This window comes from Phyllobates terribilis, unplaced genomic scaffold (genome assembly GCF_046119375.1).
Source record: "Phyllobates terribilis strain yellow unplaced genomic scaffold, ASM4611937v1 Scaffold_9__5_contigs__length_417890890, whole genome shotgun sequence".
NCBI lineage: Eukaryota > Metazoa > Chordata > Amphibia > Anura > Dendrobatidae > Phyllobates > Phyllobates terribilis.
This window is the reverse complement of record NW_027362769.1, coordinates 394,180,896-394,207,323: the sequence shown is the minus strand read 5'-3', so window position 1 is coordinate 394,207,323 and position 26,428 is coordinate 394,180,896. Positions and strand designations below refer to the sequence as shown.

The window sequence follows — 26,428 nt, the reverse complement described above, 5'->3', positions numbered from 1 at the left end:
ACACAGTCAAGACACCCAGTGCCAGAGGCAGCAAAACAACCCCAAAACATCTTTGAACCTCCACCATATCTGACTGTAGGTACTGTGTTCATTTCTTTGTAGGCCTCATTCCATTTTCGATAAACAGTAGAATCATGTGCTTTACCAGAAAGCTCTATCTAGGTCTCATCTGTCCACAAGAAGCTTTCCCAGAAGGATTTAGGCTTAGTCATGTAGGCTTTGGCAAACCGCAGTCTAGCTTTTTCATATCTCTGTGTTATCAGTGGGGTCCTCCTGGGTCTCCTTTCATAGTGTTTCATTTCATTCAAATGTCGACAGATAGTTCGCACTGACACTGAGGCAATCTGGTTCTCAAGTCCTCAGACAGTTCTCTTCTCCTTTTTCTGTTCTCCATGCTTAGTGTAGCACACACAGACACACAATGCAAAGATTGAGTCAACTTCTTCTATTTTTATCTGGTTTCAGGTGTGATTTTCATGTTGCCAACATATGTTACTTGCCACAGGTGAGTGTGAACGAGCATCGCATGCTTGAAACAAAGTTGTTTACCCACAATTTTGTCTGGCCCATTTTTGAGATTTTGTGTCAAATTATGTCCAATTTGCCTTTTTTATGTGTTTTTTTTGTGTTGTTTCAATACACACAAAGGAAATAAACATGTGTATAACAAAACATGTGTAATTGTAATAGTGTTCTAGGAGAAATACTTCATTTTCTGGAGCAATTGCAAGGGTGCCAACACTTTCAGCCATGACTCTATCTATCTAAAATATATTTATCCATCTGAATATTTAGAACTGTATATTATCTATCTATCTATCTATCTATCTATCTATCTATCTATCTAGCTCACACTTAACTAAACCAAATTCCAAATTATTCTGCAAATTGGATGTCAGTGTCATAAAGATGTAATTTTTGTTTTTCCCATAGCCTCATGGACGGTTGTGTCTTGGGGTATTTGGAGCACTAAAATCAATCTCAGACACCTTTGATAATTAGTTGCCAGGTGCCCAATTACAGAATAATCTTTAAGAAGTATGTTCCACATTATTAAGCTGCCACAGGTTTCAAGCAATATGGGAAAGAAAAAGAATCTCTGCTTCCAAAAAGTGTCTCATGGTGCAATGCCTCGGACAAGGAATGAAAACTTTAGATATTTCATGAATATTTAAGCATGATCATTGTACTGTGAAGAGATTTGTGGCTGATACAGAGGACAGACGGGTTTGTGCAGATAAAGGCATAATGAGGAAGGATCTTGCAGATAAAAGCATAATGAGGAAGGTTTCTGCCAGACAAATTCATTGCATTTAGAGAGCAGCTGCTAAAATCCCATTACAAAGCAGCAAACAGGTATGTGAAGCTGTTGGGGCCTCTGGAGGCCCGCGAACCTCAAGGTGTAGAATACTCCAGAGGCTGAAGTTCTATATAAACCTACTATTAGGTCTACATAAACCTACTATTCGGCTGCCCCTAAACAGCCCTCACAAGCAGAAATGGCTGCCAATGAAGACTCATTGTAAACCAGTCTTATTTACTGATGATGCCGTGCAAACCTGGATGGTCCAGATCGATGGAGCAGTGAATGGTTGGTGGATGCCCACCATGTGCCAACAAGGCTACGATGTCAGCAAGCAGGGGCTGAGTCATGTTTTGGACTGGAATCATGGGGAGAGAGCTGGTAGCCCCTTTAGGGTCCTTGAAGGTTTGAAAATGATCTCAGTAAAGTATATACAGTAGAGTCTCTGACTGACCACTTTCTTCCACGGTACAAGAAGAAGAACCATGAACTGCGTCATCCATAGCAAAATCATCTTCATGCTGCATGAAGACCTGAGTCATTGGCTGCTATGGTCATAAAAGGTTCTCCCCTGACCTCAACCCTATTGAGAACCTTTGGAGTGTCCTCAGAAGAAGATCTATGAGGGTGGGAGGCCGATCCCATCAGAACAGCAGCTCTGGGGGCGATTCTGACATCCAGCAAAGAAATTCAAGCAGAAACTCTCCAAAAACTCACAAGTTCAAGAATTGTGGCATCACAGAAGGCTCAGATGTTACATGCAACTTGGCCTCTGAAGATGTTTTTTGATTGAAAAAGCTTTAGATTTCAGTAAATATGACATCTTAATGCTCCAAATTCCATAAATGAACGTTTTCAGTTCTTTACAACCTATAAAATGTTTGGAAACTCAGTTTTCGGAGCCTTTCTTTACAGCTCATGCATTTGGAGGTGGTGACTGCCTCCATGTTTGGCCGAGTTCCTCCCATCAGTCTATGGCCTTGTGCACACAGAGTCTTTTTACTAAGATTTCAGAGCTGAAATTAGAAAAGTTTGAGGTGTTCTGGAATTTGGAAGAGGATTTTGAGAGTTTCCTCTAAGTTTCTGCTCCAAAAACTCCTTGAAAAACTCTTTGCACACACAGCCTTATCCTGTGTTTGATTAGCGCTGGATCCTACCTGCCCTGTGGCTGGTGGGTGCACGAATTGACAGATTTGTGTTCTAAGTTCCTCTATGTTGTATCTCCCATATCTATCGATTTTCTATGTATCTCACATGTATGGATACACCTAATATCTATTCATCAGATGTCTATATATCGATCTTATATACACAGTATGTACGCCTCGGCTCATATGTTACTGTTATGTACCTGGTCGGAAAGCTCACCTGAAGCTTCTGACCGTGCCCCACAGATAGACATACGAGGCTCATGTACTACTTACATCTACTACTGACCCTGCTGCTGTTGTATGTGGGTAAATACTCATGACGGATTCTCTAAATCTGGGAACTTACTTCCAAAGTTGATGACGCAGGACACAGTGATGATCAGGAGTCCACCCACCAACGCCACGATGCTCAACAGCTTGGCCACACGACCCAGTCTGAGGGCCCCGTCCACATCGCCTTGTTGGAGGCTGTTACGGGACTGCGGTAAAGGGAATGAGTAGAATTAGTACCAGTCCTATTCATTTTATCCTTTTACATCATCATCTATTGCTCTCCTCCATCATGTCACCCATCATCCATTCATGGACCATTCTTCACCACTTAGGCACAAATGCCTACAAAACTTTCTTCCATCACTCCTAGTCCATACATTTCCACCTTACTCCATCACCTAGGCACGATTTCCTACATGACCTATGTCTATTATCACCCACAATACATCCATGCATCTTTCTCCACTACTTGGGCACAACATCCTACATGACCTATCTCCATAATCCATCCATGCACCTTTCTCTACCACCTATCACCCACCATACATCCATGCATCTTTCTCCACTACTTGGGCACAACATCCTACATGACCTATCTCCATAATCCATCCATGCACCTTTCTCCACCACCTATCACCCACTATACATCCATGCATCTTTCTCCACTACTTGGGCAGAACATCCTACATGACCTATCTCCTTCATCCATCCATGCACCTTTCTCCACCACCTATCACCCACCATACATCCATGCATCTTTCTCCACTACTTGGGCAGAACATCCTACATGACTTATCTCCTTCATCCATCCATGCATCTTTCTCCACCACCTATCACCCACCATACATCCATGCATCTTTCTCCACTACTTGGGCACAACATCCTACATGACCTATCTCCATCATCCATCCATGCACCTTTCTCCACCACCTATCACCCACCGTACATCCATGCATCTTTCTCCACTACTTGGGCACATCCTACATGACCTATCTCCATCATCCATCCATGCACCTTTCTCTACCACCTATCACCCACCATACATCCATGCATCTTTCTCCACTACTTGGGCACAACATCCTACATGACCTATCTCCATCATCCATCCATGCACCTTTCTCCACCACCTATCACCCACCGTACATCCATGCATCTTTCTCCACTACTTGGGCACAACATCCTACATGACCTATCTCCATAATCCATCCATGCACCTTTCTCCACCACCTATCACCCACTATACATCCATGCATCTTTCTCCACTAATTGGGCAGAACATCCTACATGACCTATCTCCTTCATCCATCCATGCACCTTTCTCCACCACCTATCACCCACCATACATCCATGCATCTTTCTCCACTACTTGGGCAGAACATCCTACATGACTTATCTCCTTCATCCATCCATGCATCTTTCTCCACCACCTATCACCCACCATACATCCATGCATCTTTCTCCACTACTTGGGCACAACATCCTACATGACCTATCTCCATCATCCATCCATGCACCTTTCTCCACCACCTATCACCCACCGTACATCCATGCATCTTTCTCCACTACTTGGGCACAACATCCTACATGACCTATCTCCATCATCCATCCATGCACCTTTCTCTACCACCTATCACCCACCATACATCCATGCATCTTTCTCCACTACTTGGGCACAACATCCTACATGACCTATCTCCATCATCCATCCATGCACCTTTCTCCACCACCTATCACCCACCGTACATCCATGCATCTTTCTCCACTACTTGGGCACAACATCCTACATGACCTATCTCCATCATCCATCCATGCACCGTTCTCCACCACCTGGTCACAATTTCCTGCAAAACCTTCCTCCATCACCACTCATCATCCATGTACCACCACCTTTTTCCAGCACCTGGGCACAACTTTTTACAAAACCTACCTCCATCAACACTCCTCATTCATGCACCCTCCACCTTTCTCCACCACTTAGGCACAATGTCGTACATGACCTACCTCCATCATCCTTCCATTCACCTCCACCTTTCTCCACCACTTAGGCTCAACGTTCTTCATGACCTACCTCCAATATCACTCATCATCCCTCTGCACATGCCAAGCTTTATCATTCTTCACTTTGTCATCTCTGGCCATATATCCCCCTACGTCACTCATCACCTTCTATCAATTCCTTCTCCATCCATCCCGTAACATCATTATTCCTCATTGATTGCTCCTCAATCTCCTCATCACCTTTTCTGCCTTCCACAACCACCTGTTTATCCATCTCTGACCGTCACCTCCCAGCCCAGCTCCTCCACTGAACATCTCACATCTATCAGTCTACCCACCCTAATATTAGGAGTAGATGAAGTGTCCCCCACTGCGGTGCGTCTGCCATATATTCCGCACCATTCATCTAACCCCGGCCTGGAGTCGTCTGCAAATATTCATCGCTTTCACTTTATTTCAATCCATCTCACTTAACAAGCCTGTCGTAGAAATCTGCATTGATCTTCTGCACTAAGTGAGAGTTCCTTCCTCTCGATGTGTCGCGTTTAGAAAGCCTTCGCTTCTCCATCTTACTCCTGATGGAATGAATGTCTGAGATTTCATCCCTCCCTATTTTCCCTTTCTCTTCGGTTTGGTTGAGTGCTTTACGACCTGTTCTTCCTTTCCATCCATCTCCTGTCTGCCATGCGCTGTACTCAGGCGTAATTTATTCTCTGCCATTCTCTACACCCAACCGCAAAAACCGTGCAACATGCAACTGTGGCGCCCCTGCGGCGCATGAGTGCCACTGGGCGCGTCACAACACGTCTGTAAGTAATGCTTGGGATTAAGGAATGTAACCAAAAACTGCAGGAAAGCCATGGCCAGCTTGGACCACACTTGACCACCATCTGCACACCCATCCCCAGATGCATCTCATATACCCCAGGCACTTTCCATGGGAAGATGACTAAACTCATGCGTTGTTTAGAGATGGAGACAGCGGCCAAGAGCCAAATATGATGTAAAGGACCAATGCACACATACTCCATAACCACAATACACAATAGACATTTATTTCCTTACCATGATCGAATACACAAAGCCCACTATGTTGACTGGCCACATAGGGCAAAAACAGGACAGGATGGCAATGAGCAGATAGTCCTTTGGCTTTTCTGGCTCAACGCCGCTGGCAGTGGCAGTAGACCCTTGTCGGCAGAGACTTGGCCGAGGAGAGTTGGATGCGGCTTGAGCCAGACGTCCTTCTGAACCAGTCAGGCTGGGGGCTCGAGGGCCTCCGTTGGCTGCCGGCTGGGCCTTCAGGTCATTGAGCGATGAAGCTTTGGATTGGATGGTCACAGATGGTTCCACTTCAGATGCAGCAGCCTCCTGAGCAGGCTCTGGCTCCTCTACCACCACCACCGTGGTAGAACATACTGGCTCTGAGGGCTCCGCTGGGGTAGTCTCCACCTCAGGTGGAGGCCCTGTATCTGCAGGAGGTGTTGCCATGGGTATAGGAGCCAGTGGATAAGGTTGAAAAGAAGGGAGAAAAATGGGCCCAGAAGAGAGACGTCAAGAAGGAAAGCAAGAGCGGAATTCTAAAAAAAGAGGAAGAAATAGAAGAGTCATATACTGGGCAGGTGAGTATACAGATGTTAGCTATTATCAAGGACATTGGGGACAAAAACCAAGAAGACCACCTGATCCATAACATACACTGTGTATGCGGGGACCATTCTCTACATACGATAATGTTATTTACCCTTATTATATCATGGACACGCAATGTAACTCCTCCTACTATTGTCCATGACTTCTCCCATTGCACAAAAAGCTCTCCGCAACTCCTAGTTTCTCATAACTCCTACTCCTCTTTATTACTCCTAATATACCGTAGAAGCTTGTAATAACTCCTCCAATTATGTTTTATACCAATCCTACAATTCTTCATAAGTCCTTCCATTACACAAGCTCTCCGTAACTCCACTTATTGATTCTCATAACTCCTCCTTCAAGTCTTTATAACTCCTCCTGTTTCTGATAACCCCTCCTACTCATCTTTATGGCTCCTCCTGTTTCTGATTACTCCTCCTACTCATCTTTATGACTCCTCCTGTTTCTGATTACTCCTCCCACTAGTCTATAACTCCTCCTATTATTTCCAATACCTCCTCCCATTACAATAAGTATTTTCTGCATACTATTCTTATTGTTACATTGACCTCCTACTCTTTTTAAGTCTTCATCCATCTAAGTAACTTTACTGCTCAGTAGAAATTCTCAAATTATTATTATTCCTTATAACTCCGACAGTTATACATATACTAGCTATTGAGCCCGTTCTATGCCCGGGTGGCGAGCATTTTTATTGGTATATGGTCTCCCATGCTGGTATGTGCTGCCCCCATCCTGGTATTTGTGCTCCCCAATCCTGTTATGTGCTACCCTCATCCCTAGCCTGGTATGCATGGCACACCTTATCCCTATCCTGGTATGCATGGTACTCCTCAACCCCAATCCTGGTATGCATGGCTCCCTCACCCTCAATCCTGGTATGGATGGCACCCCTCACCCTCAATCCTGGTATGCATGGCACCCCTCACCCCCAATCCCGGTACGCATGGCACCCCTCACCTTCAATCCTGGTATGCATGGTACCCCTCATCCCTATCCTGTTATACATGGTACCCCTCATCCCTATCCTGGTATGCATGGGCCCTCATCTGAATCCTGGTATGCATGGCCCCCCCAGATCCCTATCCTGGTATGCATGGTACGCCTCATCCCCCAATCCTGGTATGCATGGCACCCCTCATCCCCCAATCCTGGTATGCATGGTACCCTTCACCCCTCAATCTTGGTATGCATGGCACCCCTCATCATCAATCCTGGTATGCATGGCACCCCACCACCCCCAATCCTGGTATGCATGGCACCCCACCATCCTCAATCCTGGTATGCAGGGCCCCCCTCCATCCCCAATCCTGCTATGCATGGCACCCCTCATTTCAAATCTGGTATACATGGCACCCCTCATCCCAATCCTGGTATGCATGGCACCCCATCTCTCATCCTGGTATGCATGGCACCCCTCATCCCAAATTTGATATACATGGCACCCTTCATCCCAATCCTGGTATGTATGGCACCTCTCATCCCCCAATCCTGGTATGCATGGCACCCCCCATCCCCCAATACTGGTATGTATGGTACCCAATCCCTCATCCTGGTATGCATGGCTTTCTCATCCCCAATCCTTGTATGTATGGCCCCCTCATCCCTATCCTGGTATGCATGGCACTCCTCATCCCCCAATCCTGGTATGCGTGGTACCCCTCATCCCCCAATCCTGGTATGCGTGGTACCCCTCATCCCCCAATCCGGGTATGCGTGGTACCCCTCATCCCCCAATCCTGGTATGCGTGGTACCCCTCATCCCCCAATCCTGGTATGCGTGGTACCCCTCATCCCCCAATCCTGGTATGCGTGGTACCCTCACACCCAATCCTGGTATGCATGGTCCCCTCATCCCCAATCCTGGTATGCATGGCACCCCTCATCCCCCAATCCTGGTATGCATGGCACCCCTCACCCCCAATCCTGGTATGCATGGCACCCCTCATCCCCCAATCCTGGTATGTGTGGCCCCCTCATCCCCCAATCCTGGTATGTATGGCACCCCTCATCCCTTTCACGCTGCACAGAGGCCGGGGGAGGAGTGCGGCGCCGGAGCACCGCGCTGTCAGGCGTCATTTTGCTGAACACACACTGTAAATGAGTCTTCAGTAAAATGCCGCTGGATAGCACTATGCGCATGCGCCGATTCCGACACCTTCACTCCGCCCCCGGTCTCTGGCCAGAAGAGAGGAGTCGCGGCAACGCTCCTCCCGGTCAGGTAAGCGTGTAAGTATACATCACCTGATACTCACAGGAATCCCAGGCTCACGGATTAGTGTCCAGCATACACTTGCAAGGATATATAAGAAAGGTAAAATCCGGTGCCACATGCGATAAATCCTTTTATTCCAAAATTAAAAGTCACAACATGTCCCCAGGAGGGGAACAACTGGACGCGTTTCGAGGACACAGCCCCTTATTCGTCAGTATACAAATTAATTAAAAAACAACACATTTATAATAAAAACTGTGACCAGCCCTAAACATGTGTGATAGATTAGTATACAAATTAGGATATTAACTCCTACTTAGACAAGATCTGCGTGCAACGAATTCTCATAGAATATTCAGATATAAACTTAGGAGAAAAAAAAAAACAAACAAACACCAAAACAGAAAATAAAAAAATATATATTTTTTTATATGTAATAAAATTTGCCATATTTATACATACCGACATATTTCAGCCAGGTGGCACTTTGTACTATATTGTCCAAAAATACGCTGGGTGACAACATATTGCGGAGATCCTGACCTCTCCTTGAAACCACCCTGCAACCTGCTTCCAACATATTGCGTAGATCCTGACCTCTCCTTGAAACTACCCTGCAACCTGCTTCCAACATATTGCGTAGATCCTGACCTCTCCTTGAAACCACCCTGCAACCTGCTTCCAACATATTGCGTAGATCCTGACCTCTCCTTGAAACCACCCTGCAACCTGCTTCCAACATATTGCGTAGATCCTGACCTCTCCTTGAAACCACCCTGCAACCTACTTCCAACATATTAGACAATTTGTCATCCTGATATAATATGGGTAAATTCTTGAGAAAAATTTGTTTAATGTTGTAAAAGTGATCACTATATGGCGTAGAGAAAGTTAATGACGATTTCGCCTTATTGGAACTATGTTTTTCTGATTGTGTGAACAGACCTTCTCTATCTTTAGATGTAGCTATAGATACAGCCCTATCGATCGTCCATTTTTCATATCCCCTAGATTTTAGTCTCGCTGACCTGGTTTTAGTTTCCTCCTCAAAACCTTCTTGTTCACTACAATTGCGTCTAGCTCTAATGAACTCACCTACTGGGACATTTTTTATGACATGTTTTGGGTGACTACTTTCAGCTCTCAAGAGAGAATTACCGCTGAGGGGCTTGCGGTAAAGTTTAGAGGTAACTTTCCCTGTACTCACACAACCAGTCAATACAACATCCAAGAATGGAGTTGACTCCTTCTGAATCTCCATAGTGAATTTTAAATTATAGTTGTTATCTTCCAGATAATTAAAAAATTCTGTAACAGGTGGTGCGGGAGACCCCGACGACAGACCCCATATGAGGAACATGTCATCAATGAATCTCCCGCACCACCGAATATTGTTCCTGTATGGACAACATTCACCGAAAATATATTCTTCCTCCCATCTTTTCATATAAACATTGGCCAGTGAAGGGGAAAACTTAGAGCCCATCGGACAACCGCAAAGCTATAAGTAAAATTTATCATTGAAGATGAAAAAATTACTCTTCAAAAGAAATTCCAAACTCAATAACAGAAATTGCAAATTTTATCCCATATAAAAAAAATTATTATTTTTTTTTATTTTATTTTCTGTTTCGTTGTTTTGTTTTGTTTTTTTGTTTATTTTTCTCCTAAGTTTATATCTGAATATTCTATGAGAATTCGTTGCACGCAGATCTTCTCTAAGTAGGAGTTCATATCCTAAGGAGTATACTAAGCTATCACACATGTCTAGGGGTGGTCACAGTTTTTATTATAAATGTGTTGTATACTGACGAATAAGGGGCTGTGTCCTCGAAACGCGTCCAGTTGTTCCCCTCCTGGGGACATGTTGTGACTTTTAATTTTGGAATAAAAAGATTTATCGCATGTGGCACCGGATTTTACCTTTCTTATATAAGCATATAAGTATGGCGCCGGAGATGGCGGTATACGTTCAGTATCTACACATACCGCGATCTCCGGCGCCATACACTCCTTACCTGTAACGGCTCCATGCGCTCTTCTGTCTGGAGCCAGACTGCGCGTCGCGCATGCGCAGTCTATAAAGGCTTCAGACAGAGGGACACTTGGCCGATTATTATACATATATGGAGAACTCTCGTATATGTTCTCCAATTATTGCATTTAACTCCTACTATTCTGTATAACTCCTCCCACTATTCTGTATAACCCCTCCCACTATTCTGTATAACCCCTCCCACTATTCTGTATAACCCCTCCCACTATTCTGTATAACTCATCCCACTATTCTGTATAACCCCTCCCACTATTCTGTATAACCCCTCCCACTATTCTGTATAACTCCTCCCACTATTCTGTATAACCCCTCCCACTATTCTGTATAACTCCTCCCACTACTCTGCATAACCCCTCCCACTATTCTGCATAACCCCCTCCCATTATTCTGTATAACCCCTCCCACTACTGCCTATAACTCCTCCCCCAATACTTATTACTACTATGGCAGCACATGAGGTCTCTATTGCTCCTGCTACCATCTCTCCTCGTACAATCCCGCTGCCTCCTCCGTCCTCTGCGGCTGTAGATCTAAATGTATAGAAAGAATCAGGAAACGTCTTCACTTACATTATCCAAACTAGAAGATAAAGACAAGAGGCGCAACATGTAGAGACTGTGCCCCTATACACACCGTACACATACACAACACTGTACACACCTGACACCCCCTATACACACTGTACACATACACAACACTGTACACACCTGACACCCCCTATACACACCGTACACATACACAACACTGTACACACCTGACACCCCCTATACACACCGTACACATACACAACACTGTACACACCTGACACCCCCTATACACACCGTACACATACACAACACTGTACACACCTGACACCCCCTATACACACCGTACACATACACAACACTGTACACACCTGACACCCCCTATACACACCGTACACATACACAACACTGTACACACCTGACACCCCCTATACACACCGTACACATACACAACACTGTACACACCTGACACCCCCTATACACACTGTACACATACACAACACTGTACACACCTGACACCCCCTATACACACCGTACACATACACAACACTGTACACACCTGACACCCCCTATACACACCGTACACATACACAACACTGTACACACCTGACACCCCTATACACACTGTACACATACACAACACTGTACACACCTGACACCCCCTATACACACTGTACACATACACAACACTGTACACACCTGACACCCCCTATACACACCGTACACATACACAACACTGTACACACCTGACACCCCCTATACACACCGTACACATACACAACACTGTACACACCTGACACCCCTATACACACCGTACACATACACAACACTGTACACACCTGACACCCCCTATACACACCGTACACATGCACAACACTGTACACACCTGACACCCCCTATACACAGCGTACACATACACAACACTGTACACACCTGACACCCCCTATACACACCGTACACATACACAACACTGTACACACCTGACACCCCCTATACACAGCGTACACATACACAACACTGTACACACCTGACACCCCCTATACACACCGTACACATACACAACACTGTACACACCTGACACCCCCTATACACACCGTTCACATACACAACACTGTACACACCTGACACCCCCTATACACACCGTTCACATACACAACACTGTACACACCTGACACCCCCTATACACACCGTACACATACACAACACTGTACACACCTGACACCCCCTATACACAGCGTACACATACACAACACTGTACACACCTGACACCCCCTATACACACCGTTCACATACACAACACTGTACACACCTGACACCCCCTATACACACCGTACACATACACAACACTGTACACACCTGACACCCCCTATACACACCGTACACATACACAACACTGTACACACCTGACACCCCCTATACACACCGTTCACATACACAACACTGTACACACCTGACACCCCCTATACACACCGTACACATACACAACACTGTACACACCTGACACCCCCTATACACACTGTACACATACACAACACTATACACACCTGACACCTCCTATACACACCGTACACATACACAACACTGTACACACCTGACACCCCCTATACACACCGTACACATACACAACACTGTACACACCTGACACCCCCTATACACACCGTACACATACACAACACTGTACACACCTGACACCCCCCTAAACACACTGGACCTGTATATAATACTGTACACACCTGACACCCCCCTATATACACTGGACCTGTATATAACACTGTACACACCTGACACCCCCTATACACAGCGTACACATACACAACACTGTACACACCTGACACCCCCTATACACACTGTACACATACACAACACTGTACACACCTGACACCCCCTATACACACTGGACCTGTATATAACACTGTACACACCTGACACCCCCTATACACAGTGTACACATACACAACACTGTACACACCTGACACCCCCCTATACACACTGGACCTGTATATAACACTGTACACACCTGACACCCCCTATACACACTGGACCCGTATATAACACTGTACACACCTGACACCCCCTATACACACTGGACCCGTATATAACACTGTACACACCTGACACCCCCTATACACACTGGACCTGTATATAACACTGTACACACCTGACACCCCCTATACACACTAGACCCGTATATAACACTGTACACACCTGACACCCCCTATACACAGCGTACACATACACAACACTGTACACACCTGACACCCCCCTATACACACTGTACCTGTATATAGCACTGTACACACTGGACCTGTATATAACACTGTACACACCTGACACCCCCTATACACACTGGACCCGTATATAACACTGTACACACCTGACACCACCCTATACACACTGGACCTGTATATAACACTGTACACACCTGACACCCCCCTATACACACTGGACCCGTATATAACACTGTACACACCTGACACCCCCTATACACACTGAACCTGTATATAACACTGTACACACATGACACCCCCCTATACACACTGGACCTGTATATAACACTGTACACACCTCACACCCCCTATACACACTGGACCCGTATATAACACTGTACACACCTGACACCCCCTATACACACTGGACCTGTATATAACACTGTACACACCTGACACCCCCTGTGATGAACCTGTAGCCGCCATCTTGGTAATGATAAATCATATCCAGGGATGGCCACACTTCAGCAGCCCCCACCCTTGGGACCTTCTGTTAAAACGTCAACTAGATAGTTTCCCCCCATCCAGGCTCCTGTAAGATAAGAAGCCTACTTAACACTTGAATGCTAGGAGCTTCAAAGACTTCGAGAGGAAACACAGCCAGCAGGGGGGGGTGCTTCGTCTATCTGTACCTGACCATTTGTCCCATAGGACTAGTTTCTTTGTCTGTCACAAGCATGGAGGCATAAGATATAGAAACATGAAAAGTACACGCATGTTGCATGGGATGGGCCAATAAAAAAATATCACGGCGTCCCGGAGCCATTGCGCACACAAGCCTCCGCGGTAGACGTTTGTACGTGCTCTGGAAGCCAAGATATAGCGCGGAGCCATTCCTGAGGACCGTATGGTATCATAATTGATATCAAAAGGTCGGTTACGGCGGCCCGAATCCATGGGAACCCCTGGGGGTATCATGAGACCATCCCAGAAGAAGTTATTGGGTTCCATAGAATTTGGGCTTCTGATCGAAGTTAGACCTGAGGGTGGAGACTGAGCCAGCTGACCTCACCAGCAGTGGGCGGGACGGGGCAGGTAAGATAGCAGGACAGACAAGAGACAAGTCAGTTTTTGACCCAAGAGTGGTGTGCTGAACATCTGAGCACCAGCTGAGGCCACCAAGGGGAGGAGCAGTTTGACCATGCGGTGGTAGGCCTCAGCCTGTAACAAAGAACCGTGCCTGCGACCGCAGAATCCTCTCCCTGCGTCACAAGAAAATCAAGAAACCGGTAACTGATATGCTGTGGTGATTCTGTGTGTTGTATTCCATTGTTGTATAGTTTAGCCTGACCTTATACCTGTGTATATTTAGTTGTATATCGTGTATCTAGTGTATTATTATAATCAATTACCTCAAGTAATTGTGGGCCTGCCTTTTATTCTGCATAACGAACGCACGTCCGTGTGAGCTCGGCTCAAGCCAAAAACGCTACCCAGGGTTGGTTCCTGACCCGATATAGGCCCATTCACGGACTGGGCGTATATCTAAAATAGGGACTGGTGGCAGCATACCAACTGGGGATTGGGGAAGGCTGGTAGTGACGGTCGGAGGTTCAGATATATATATTCCTGGCGCGGCCAAGGAAGATATATATACCACCCTCACTACAGAGGGCCCCGATACCCAGTAGGTTACAGGACAGTCTCCCTGGCGACCGCTTATCCTAGGTGCAGTTCCTTGACTGACCTGAGGCTAAGAGGGCGCTAGCGAGTTGTGCTGTGTAGTGACGTTACGGTTTAGTGACGTTGAAGGGATAACACACTACCGTGTTCCCTGCGCTGGTTGCAGCTTCCTGGCACTACTTTCTCTAGGTGCAGTACCTTGACTGACCTGAGAGGTAAGGGGGCGCCAGAGAGCTGCACCCACCGGCCGGCCTTCATCACACCCCCTATACACACTGGACCTGTATATAACACTGTACACACCTGACACCCCCCTATACACACTGGACCTGTATATAACACTGTACACACCTGACACCCCCTATACACACTGGACCTGTATATAACACTGTACACACCTCACACCCCCTATACACACTGGACCCGTATATAACACTGTACACACCTGACACCCTCTATACACACTGGACCCTTATATAACACTGTACACACCTGACACCCCCTATACACACTGGACCTGTATATAACACTGTACACACCTGACACCCCCCTATACACACTGGACCTGTATATAACACTGTACACACCTGACACGCCCCTATACACACTGGACCTGTATATAACACTGTACACACCTGACACCCCCTATACACACTGGACCTGTATATAACACTGTACACACCTGACACCCCCTATACACACTGGACCTGTATATAACACTGTACACACCTGACTCCCCCTATACACACTGGACCTGTATATAACACTGTACACACCTGACACCCCCTATACACACTGGACCCGTATATAACACTGTACACACCTGACACCCCCTATACACACTGAACCTGTATATAACACTGTACACACATGACACCCCCCTATACACACTGGACCTGTATATAACACTGTACACACATGACACCCCCCTATACACACTGGACCTGTATATAACACTGTACACACCTGACACCCCCTATACACACTGGACCCGTATATAACACTGTACACACCTGACACCCCCTATACACACTGGACCTGTATATAACACTGTACACACCTGACACCCCCTATACACACTAGACCCGTATATAACACTGTACACACCTGACACCCCCTATACACACTGGACCTGTATATAACACTGTACACACCTGACACCTCCTATACACACTGGACCTGTATATAACACTGTACACACATGACACCCCCTATACACACTGGACCTGTATATAACACTGTACACACCTGACACCCCCTATACACACTGGACCCATATATAACACTGTACACACCTGACACCCCCTATACACACTGGACCTGTATATAACACTGTACACACCTGACACCCCCTATACACACTGGACCTATATATAACACTGTACACACCTGACACCCCCTATACACACTGGACCCGTATATAACACTGTACACACCTGACACCCCCTATACACACTGGACCCGTATATAACACTGTACACACCTGACACCCCCTATACACACTGGACCTGTATATAACACTGTACACACATGACACCCCCTATACACACTGGACCCGTATATAACACTGTACACACCTGACACCCCCTATACACACTGGACCCATATATAACACAGTACACACCTGACACCCTCTATACACACTGGACCCATATATAACACTGTACACACCTGACACCCCCTATACACACTGGACCTGTATATAACACTGTACACACCTGACACCCCCTATACACACTGGACCCGTATATAACACTGTACACACCTGACACCCCCTATACACACTGGACCCGTATATAACACTGTACACACCTGACACCCCCTATACACACTGGACCCGTATATAACACTGTACACACCTGACACCCCCTATACACACTGGACCCGTATATAACACTGTACACACCTGACAACCCCTATACACACTGGACCCGTATATAACACTGTACACACCTGACACCCCCTATACACACTGGACCTGTATATAACACTGTACACACCTGACACCCTCTATACACACTGGACCCATATATAACACTGTACACACCTGACACCCCCTATACACACTGGACCTGTATATAACACTGTACACACCTGACACCCCCTATACACACTGGACCTGTATATAACACTGTACACACCTGACACCCCCTATACACACTGGACCTGTATATAACACTGTACACACCTGACACCCTCTATACACACTGGACCCATATATAACACTGTACACACCTGACACCCCCTATACACACTGGACCTGTATATAACACTATACACACCTGACACCCCCTATACACACTGGACCTGTATATAACACTGTACACACCTGACACCCCCCTATACACACTGGATCCGTATATAACACTGTACACACCTGACACCCCCTATACACACTGGACCCGTATATAACACTGTACACACCTGACACCCCCCTATACACACTGGACCCGTATATAACACTGTACACACCTGACACCCCCTATACACACTGGACACCCCCTATACACACTGGACCCGTATATAACACTGTACACACCTGACACCCCCTATACACACTGGACCCGTATATAACACTGTACACACCTGACACCCCCTATACACACTGGACCCGTATATAACACTGTACACACCTGACACCCCCTATACACACTGGACCCGTATATAACACTGTACACACCTGACACCCCCTATACACACTGGACCTGTATATAACACTGTACACACCTGACACCCCCCTATACACACTGAACCTGTATATAACACTGTACACACATGACACCCCCCTATACACACTGGACCTGTATATAACACTGTACACACCTGACACCCCCTATACACACTGGACCCGTATATAACACTGTACACACCTGACACCCCCTATACACACTGGACCTGTATATAACACTGTACACACCTGACACCCCCCTATACACACTGGACCCGTATATAACACTGTACACACCTGACACCCCCTATACACACTGGACCTGTATATAACACTGTACACACCTGACACCCCCCTATACACACTGGACCCGTATATAACACTGTACACACCTGACACCCCCTATACACACTGGACCCGTATATAACACTGTACACACCTGACACCCCCTATACACACTGGACCCGTATATAACACTGTACACACCTGACACCCCCCTATACACACTGGACCTGTATATAACACTGTACACACCTGACACCCCCCTATACACACTGGACCCGTATATAACACTGTACACACCTGACACCCCCTATACACACTGGACCCGTATATAACACTGTACACACCTGACACCCCCTATACACACTGGACCCGTATATAACACTGTACACACCTGACACCCCCCTATACACACTGGACCTGTATATAACACTGTACACACCTGACACCCCCCTATACACACTGGACCTGTATATAACACTGTACACACCTGACACCCCCCTATACACACTGGACCTGTATATAACACTGTACACACCTGACACCCCCCTATACACACTGGACCTGTATATAACACTGTACACACCTGACACCCCCTATACACACTGGACCTGTATATAACACTGTACACACCTGACACCCCCCTATACACACTGGACCTGTATATAACACTGTACACACCTGACACCCCCCTATACACACTGGACCTGTATATAGCACTGTACACACCTGACACCCCCCTATACACACTGGACCTGTATATAACACTGTACACACCTGACACCCCCTATACACACTGGACCCGTATATAACACTGTACACACCTGACACCCCCTATACACACTGAACCTGTATATAACACTGTACACACCTGACACCCCCTATACACACTGGACCTGTATATAACACTGTACACACCTGACACCCCCTATACACACTGCACCTGTATATAACACTGTACACACCTGACACCCCCTATACACACTGGACCTGTATATAACACTGTACACACCTGACACCCCCTATACACACTGGACCCGTATATAACACTGTACACACCTGACACCCCCTATACACACTGGACACCCCCTATACACACTGGACCCGTATATAACACTGTACACACCTGACACCCCCTATACACACTGGACCCGTATATAACACTGTACACACCTGACACCCCCTATACACACTGGACCCGTATATAACACTGTACACACCTGACACCCCCCTATACACACTGGACCTGTATATAACACTGTACACACCTGACACCCCCTATACACACTGGACCCGTATATAACACTGTACACACCTGACACCCCCTATACACACTGGACCCGTATATAACACTGTACACACATGACACCCCCTATACACACTGGACCTGTATATAACACTGTACACACCTGACACCCCCTATACACACTGGACCCGTATATAACACTGTACACACATGACACCCCCTATACACACTGGACCCGTATATAACACTGTACACACCTGACACCCCCTATACACACTGGACCTGTATATAACACTGTACACACCTGACACCCCCTATACACACTGGACCTGTATATAACACTGTACACACCTGACACCCCCTATACACACTGGACCCGTATATAACACTGTACACACCTGACACCCCCTATACACACTGGACCCGTATATAACACTGTACACACCTGACACCCCCTATACACACTGGACCTGTATATAACACTGTACACACCTGACACCCCCTATACACACTGGACCTGTATATAACACTGTACACACCTGACACCCCCTATACACACTGTACCTGTATATAACACTGTACACACCTGACACCCCCCTATACACACTGGACCTGTATATAACACTGTACACACCTGACACCCCCTATACACACTGTACCTGTATATAACACTGTACACACCTGACACCCCCCTATACACACTGGACCTGTATATAACACTGTACACACCTGACACCCCCCTATACACACTGGACCTGTATATAACACTGTACACACCTGACACCCCCCTATACACACTGGACCTGTATATAACACTGTACACACCTGACACCCCCTATACACACTGGACCCGTATATAACACTGTACACACCTGACACCCCCTATACACACTGGACCCGTATATAACACTGTACACACCTGACACCCCCCTATACACACTGGACCTGTATATAACACTGTACACACCTGACACCCCCCTATACACACTGGACCTGTATATAACACTGTACACACCTGACACCCCCTATACACACTGGACCCTTATATAACACTGTACACACCTGACACCCCCTATACACACTGGACCTGTATATAACACTGTACACACCTGACACCCCCCTATACACACTGGACCCGTATATAACACTGTACACACCTGACACCCCCTATACACACTGGACCTGCATATAACACTGTACACACCTGACACCCCCTATACACACTGGACCTGCATATAACACTGTACACACCTGACACCCCCCTATACACACTGGACCTGTATATAACACTGTACACACCTGACACCCCCTATACACACTGGACCTGTATATAACACTGTACACACCTGACACCCCCTATACACACTGGACCCGTATATAACACTGTACACACCTGACACCCCCTATACACACTGGACCTGCATATAACACTGTACACACCTGACACCCCCTATACACACTGGACCCGTATATAACACTGTACACACCTGACACCCCCTATACACACTGGACCTGCATATAACACTGTACACACCTGACACCCCCTATACACACTGGACCTGTATATAACACTGTACACACCTGACACCCCCTATACACACTGGACCCTTATATAACACTGTACACACCTGACACCCCCTATACACACTGGACCCTTATATAACACTGTACACACCTGACACCCCCTATACACACTGGACCTGTATATAACACTGTACACACCTGACACCCCCTATACACACTGGACCTGTATATAACACTGTACACACCTGACACCCTCTATACACACTGGACCCTTATATAACACTGTACACACCTGACACCCCCTATACACACTGGACCTGCATATAACACTGTACACACCTGACACCCCCTATACACACTGGACCCGTATATAACACTGTACACACCTGACACCCCCTATACACACTGGACCTGCATATAACACTGTACACACCTGACACCCCCTATACACACTGGACCCTTATATAACACTGTACACACCTGACACCCCCTATACACACTGGACCCTTATATAACACTGTACACACCTGACACCCCCTATACACACTGGACCCTTATATAACACTGTACACACCTGACACCCCCTATACACACTGGACCTGTATATAACACTGTACACACCTGACACCCCCTATACACACTGGACCTGTATATAACACTGTACACACCTGACACCCTCTATACACACTGGACCCTTATATAACACTGTACACACCTGACACCCCCTATACACACTGGACCCGTATATAACACTGTACACACCTGACACCCCCTATACACACTGGACCTGTATATAACACTGTACACACCTGACACCCCCCTATACACACTGGACCTGTATATAACACTATACACACCTGACACCCCCTATACACACTGGACCTGTATATAACACTGTACACACCTGACACCCCCTATACACACTGGACCTTTATATAACACTGTACACACCTGACACCCTCTATACACACTGGACCCTTATATAACACTGTACACACCTGACACCCCCTATACACACTGGACCTGTATATAACACTGTACACACCTGACACCCCCTATACACACTGGACCCGTATATAACACTGTACACACCTGACACCCCCTATACACACTGGACCTATTTATAGCACTGTACACACCTGACACCCCCTATACACACTGGACCTGTATATAGCACTGTACACACCTGACACCCCCTATACACACTGGACCTGTATATAACACTGTACACACCTGACACCCCCCTATATACACTGGACCTTTATATAACACTGTACACACCTGACACCCTCTATACACACTGGACCTGTATATAGCACTGTACACACCTGACACCCCCTATACACACTGGACCTGTATATAACACTGTACACACCTGACACCCCCCTATACACACTGGACCTTTATATAACACTGTACACACCTGACACCCCCCTATACACACTGGACCTGTATATAGCACTGTACACACCTGACACCCCCTATACACACTGGACCTGTATATAACACTGTACACACCTGACACCCCCTATACACACTGGACCCGTATATAACACTGTACACACCTGACACCCCCTATACACACTGGACCCGTATATAACACTGTACACACCTGACTCCCCCTATACACACTGGACCCGTATATAACACTGTACACACCTGACACCCTCTATACACACTGGACCTGTATATAACACTGTACACACCTGACACCCCCCTATACACACTGGACCTGTATATAACACTGTACACACCTGACACCCCCTATACACACTGTACCTTTATATAACACTGTACACACCTGACACCCCCTATACACACTGGACCCGTATATAACACTGTACACACCTGACACCCCCTATACACACTGGACCTGTATATAACACTGTACACACCTGACACCCCCTATACACACTGGACCTGTATATAACACTGTACACACCTGACACCCCCTATACACACTGGACCTGTATTTAACACTGTACACACCTGACACCCCCTATACACACTGGACCCGTATATAACACTGTACACACCTGACACCCCCTATACACACTGTACCTGTATATAGCACTGTACACACCTGACACCCCCTTATACACACTGGACCTGTATATAACACTGTACACACCTCACACCCCCTATACACACTGGACCTGTATATAACACTGTACACACCTGACACCCCCCTATACACACTGGACCTGTATATAACACTGTACACACCTGACACCTCCTATACACACTGGACCCTTATATAACACTGTACACACCTGACACCTCCTATACACACTGGACCTGTATATAACACTGTACACACCTGACACCCCCTATACACACTGGACCTGTATATAACACTGTACACACCTGACACCCCCTATACACACTGTACCGGTATATAGCACTGTACACACTGGACCTGTATATAACACTGTACACACCTGACACCTCCTATACGCACTGGACCCTTATATAACACTGTACACACCTGACACCCCCTATACACACTGGACCCTTATATAACACTGTACACACCTGACACCCCCTATACACACTGGACCCGTATATAACACTGTACACACCTGACACCCCCTATACACACTGGACCCGTATATAACACTGTACACACATGACACCCCCTATACACACTGGACCCGTATATAACACTGTACACACCTGACACCCCCTATACACACTGGACCTATATATAACACTGTACACACCTGACACCCCCTATACACACTGGACCTGTATATAACACTGTACACACCTGACACCCCCTATACACACTGGACCTGTATATAACACTGTACACACCTGATACCCCCTATACACACTGGACCTGTATATAACACTGTACACACCTGACACCCCCTATACACACTGGACCTGTATATAACACTGTACACACCTGACACCCCCTATACACACTGTACACATACACAATACTATACACACCTGACTCCCCCTATACACACTGGACCCGTATATAACACTGTACACACCTGTCAGTACTCTGCGCACACACACCACACTGACCCTGCTCCCCATGCTGCTGACACACACACACACCCCGCTGACCCTGCTCATCAATGCTGCTGACACACACACACACCCCCTGACCCTGCTCCCCATGCTGCTGACACACACACACACCCCGCTGACCCTGCTCCCCATGCTGCTGACACACACACACACCCCGCTGACCCTGCTCATCAATGCTGCTGACACACACACACACCCCGCTGACCCTGCTCCTCATGCTGCTGACACACACACACACACACACCACGCTGACCCTGCTCCCCATGCTGCTGACACACACACACACCCCGCTGACCCTGCTCCCCATGCTGCTGACACACACACACACCACGCTGACCCTGCTCCCCATGCTGCTGACACACACACACACCCCGCTGACCCTGCTCCCCATGCTGCTGACACACACACACACACCACGCTGACCCTGCTCCCCATGCTGCTGACACACACACACACCCCGCTGACCCTGCTCCCCATGCTGCTGACACACACACACACCACGCTGACCCTGCTCCCCATGCTGCTGACACACACACACACCCCGCTGACCCTGCTCCCCATGCTGCTGACACACACACACACCACGCTGACCCTGCTGCCCATGCTGCTGACACACACACACACCCCGCTGACCCTGCTCCCCATGCTGCTGACACACACACACACACCACGCTGACCCTGCTCCCCATGCTGCTGACACACACACACACCACGCTGACCCTGCTCCCCATGCTGCTGACACACACACACACCACGCTGACCCTGCTCCCCATGCTGCTGACACACACACCCCGCTGACCCTGCTCCCCATGCTGCTGACACACACACACACCACGCTGACCCTGCTCCCCATGCTGCTGACACACACACCCCGCTGACCCAGCTCCCCATGCTGCTGACACACACACACACACCACGCTGACCCTGCTCCCCATGCTGCTGACACACACACACACCACGCTGACCCTGCTCCCCATGCTGCTGACACACACACACACCACACTGACCCTGCTCCCCATGCTGCTGACACACACACACACCACACTGACCCTGCTCCCCATGCTGCTGACACACACACACACCACGCTGACCCTGCTCCCCATGCTGCTGACACACACACACACTATCCCGCACTGTCTCCTCTCTGCAGCTTCTGGACCTATTAGATGTGAATGTAGATGAGATGCAGGATCCGGGCGGGGGAGGGGGGAGGTGGAGATGCAGAGCCCAGTCAGCTCTTCACCTGGACAAGGGATGAATGAGAAGTTAACTGTCTGTGTGCTGGCTGCCATCCATGTGTCATGTGCCAGGTGTGCGCTGCCAGTGAACATGTGTGCCCGTCCGTGCCTACGCAGCATGTGTTTGGGATCTTGTATAGTGAGCACATCACTCCTCAGCCGTCCTCCTCCTCTTTCCCCATCCTAACAGCAGTGCCAGTATATAACGAGACATCGCTGTGTCGCCTCCTGCCATCCCTGCACCCAAAAATCACAGAACTGTGAGATAGCGTGCAAAATCCACCAACCGCTCACACCTGCAAATGCCATGCACCGTGCCCGCATCCCTCCACCATCTGCACCGGAGCGATGCTGCTGCCCCTCCCGACACACCTAGATGTCAGCATCTCACCTCCTCTCTCTCCTTCTGTCCTCTCTCCAGCAGTCTCCTGGGGTTAGTTAGCGAAAATGGGGGATACAGGACACTAAGCCTCACAGGTCAACCCTAGAGGGGGTCCGATACCCACCCACCCCCCGACACAAAGCGAAGCAGCGTGTGTCTGGTTGTGAGGATACTGTGTCTGTGTCTCTCTCCCCCTCCCACTTTCGCTCCTTTCCCCCTCTTTCCGTCTCCCTCCTACTTTCACTCCATCTCGCTGTCTTGTAGCAGCTGTAAGGATGCTCAGACTCCCAGCACCTCCCTGGTGCTAACCCTAATGCATCCTCCGCCCCAGTCCTGGTGCTAGTCCTAATCGCCGCCTTACACCCCTGTGCTCCCTGCACCCCTGAGCTCCCTGCCCCTGTGCTCCCTGCACCCCTGAGCTCTCTGCACACCATAGCTCCCTGCACCCCTGTGCTCCCTGCACCCCTGAGCTCTCTGCACACCATAGCTCCCTGCACCTTGCACCCTTGAGCTCCCTGCACCCCTGTGCTTTCTGCACCTCTGTGCTCCCCGCACCCTTCTGCTCCCTGCACCCCTGAGCTCTCTGCACTCCTGTGCTTTCCACCTGGTCCCAGTTGTTCATGTACACTACCTTATTATTATTATTTATTATTATTATTATTATTATTATTATAGCACCATTTATTCCATGGCGCTTTACATGTGAAAATGGGTATACATAATATAAACAAGTACAATAATCTTAGACAATAAAAGTCGCTGACTGGTACAGGAGGAGAGAGGACCCTGCCCGCGAGGGCTCACAATCTACAGGGGATGGGTGAGGATACAGTAGGTGAGGGTACATCTGGTCATGCAGCGGTGTGGTGGAGCGGTGGTTACTGCAGGTTGTAGGCTTGTCGGAAGAGATGGGTCTTCAGGCTCCTTTTGAAGGTTTCCACGGTCGGCGAGAGTCTGATGTGTTGGGGTAGAGCGTT

General features: G+C 47.6%; 1 protein-coding gene across 1 annotated transcript in view; it reads right to left on the bottom strand.

The window, feature by feature from the left end:
• The window catches only part of PRRT2 (proline rich transmembrane protein 2), a 36,134-nt gene extending 10,393 nt beyond the window's left edge, over positions 1 to 25,741 (bottom strand). Inside the window, exons 1-3 of the mRNA XM_073648784.1 lie at positions 25,461 to 25,741; positions 5,791 to 6,305; positions 2,801 to 2,933 (exon numbers count right to left, since the gene is read on the bottom strand). Coding sequence (XP_073504885.1) covers positions 2,801 to 2,933; positions 5,791 to 6,216 — 559 coding nt within the window. The 5' untranslated portion in view covers positions 6,217 to 6,305; positions 25,461 to 25,741. The remainder of the gene's footprint in view (positions 1 to 2,800; positions 2,934 to 5,790; positions 6,306 to 25,460) is intronic.
• Between the last annotated feature and the right edge of the window lie 687 nt (positions 25,742 to 26,428).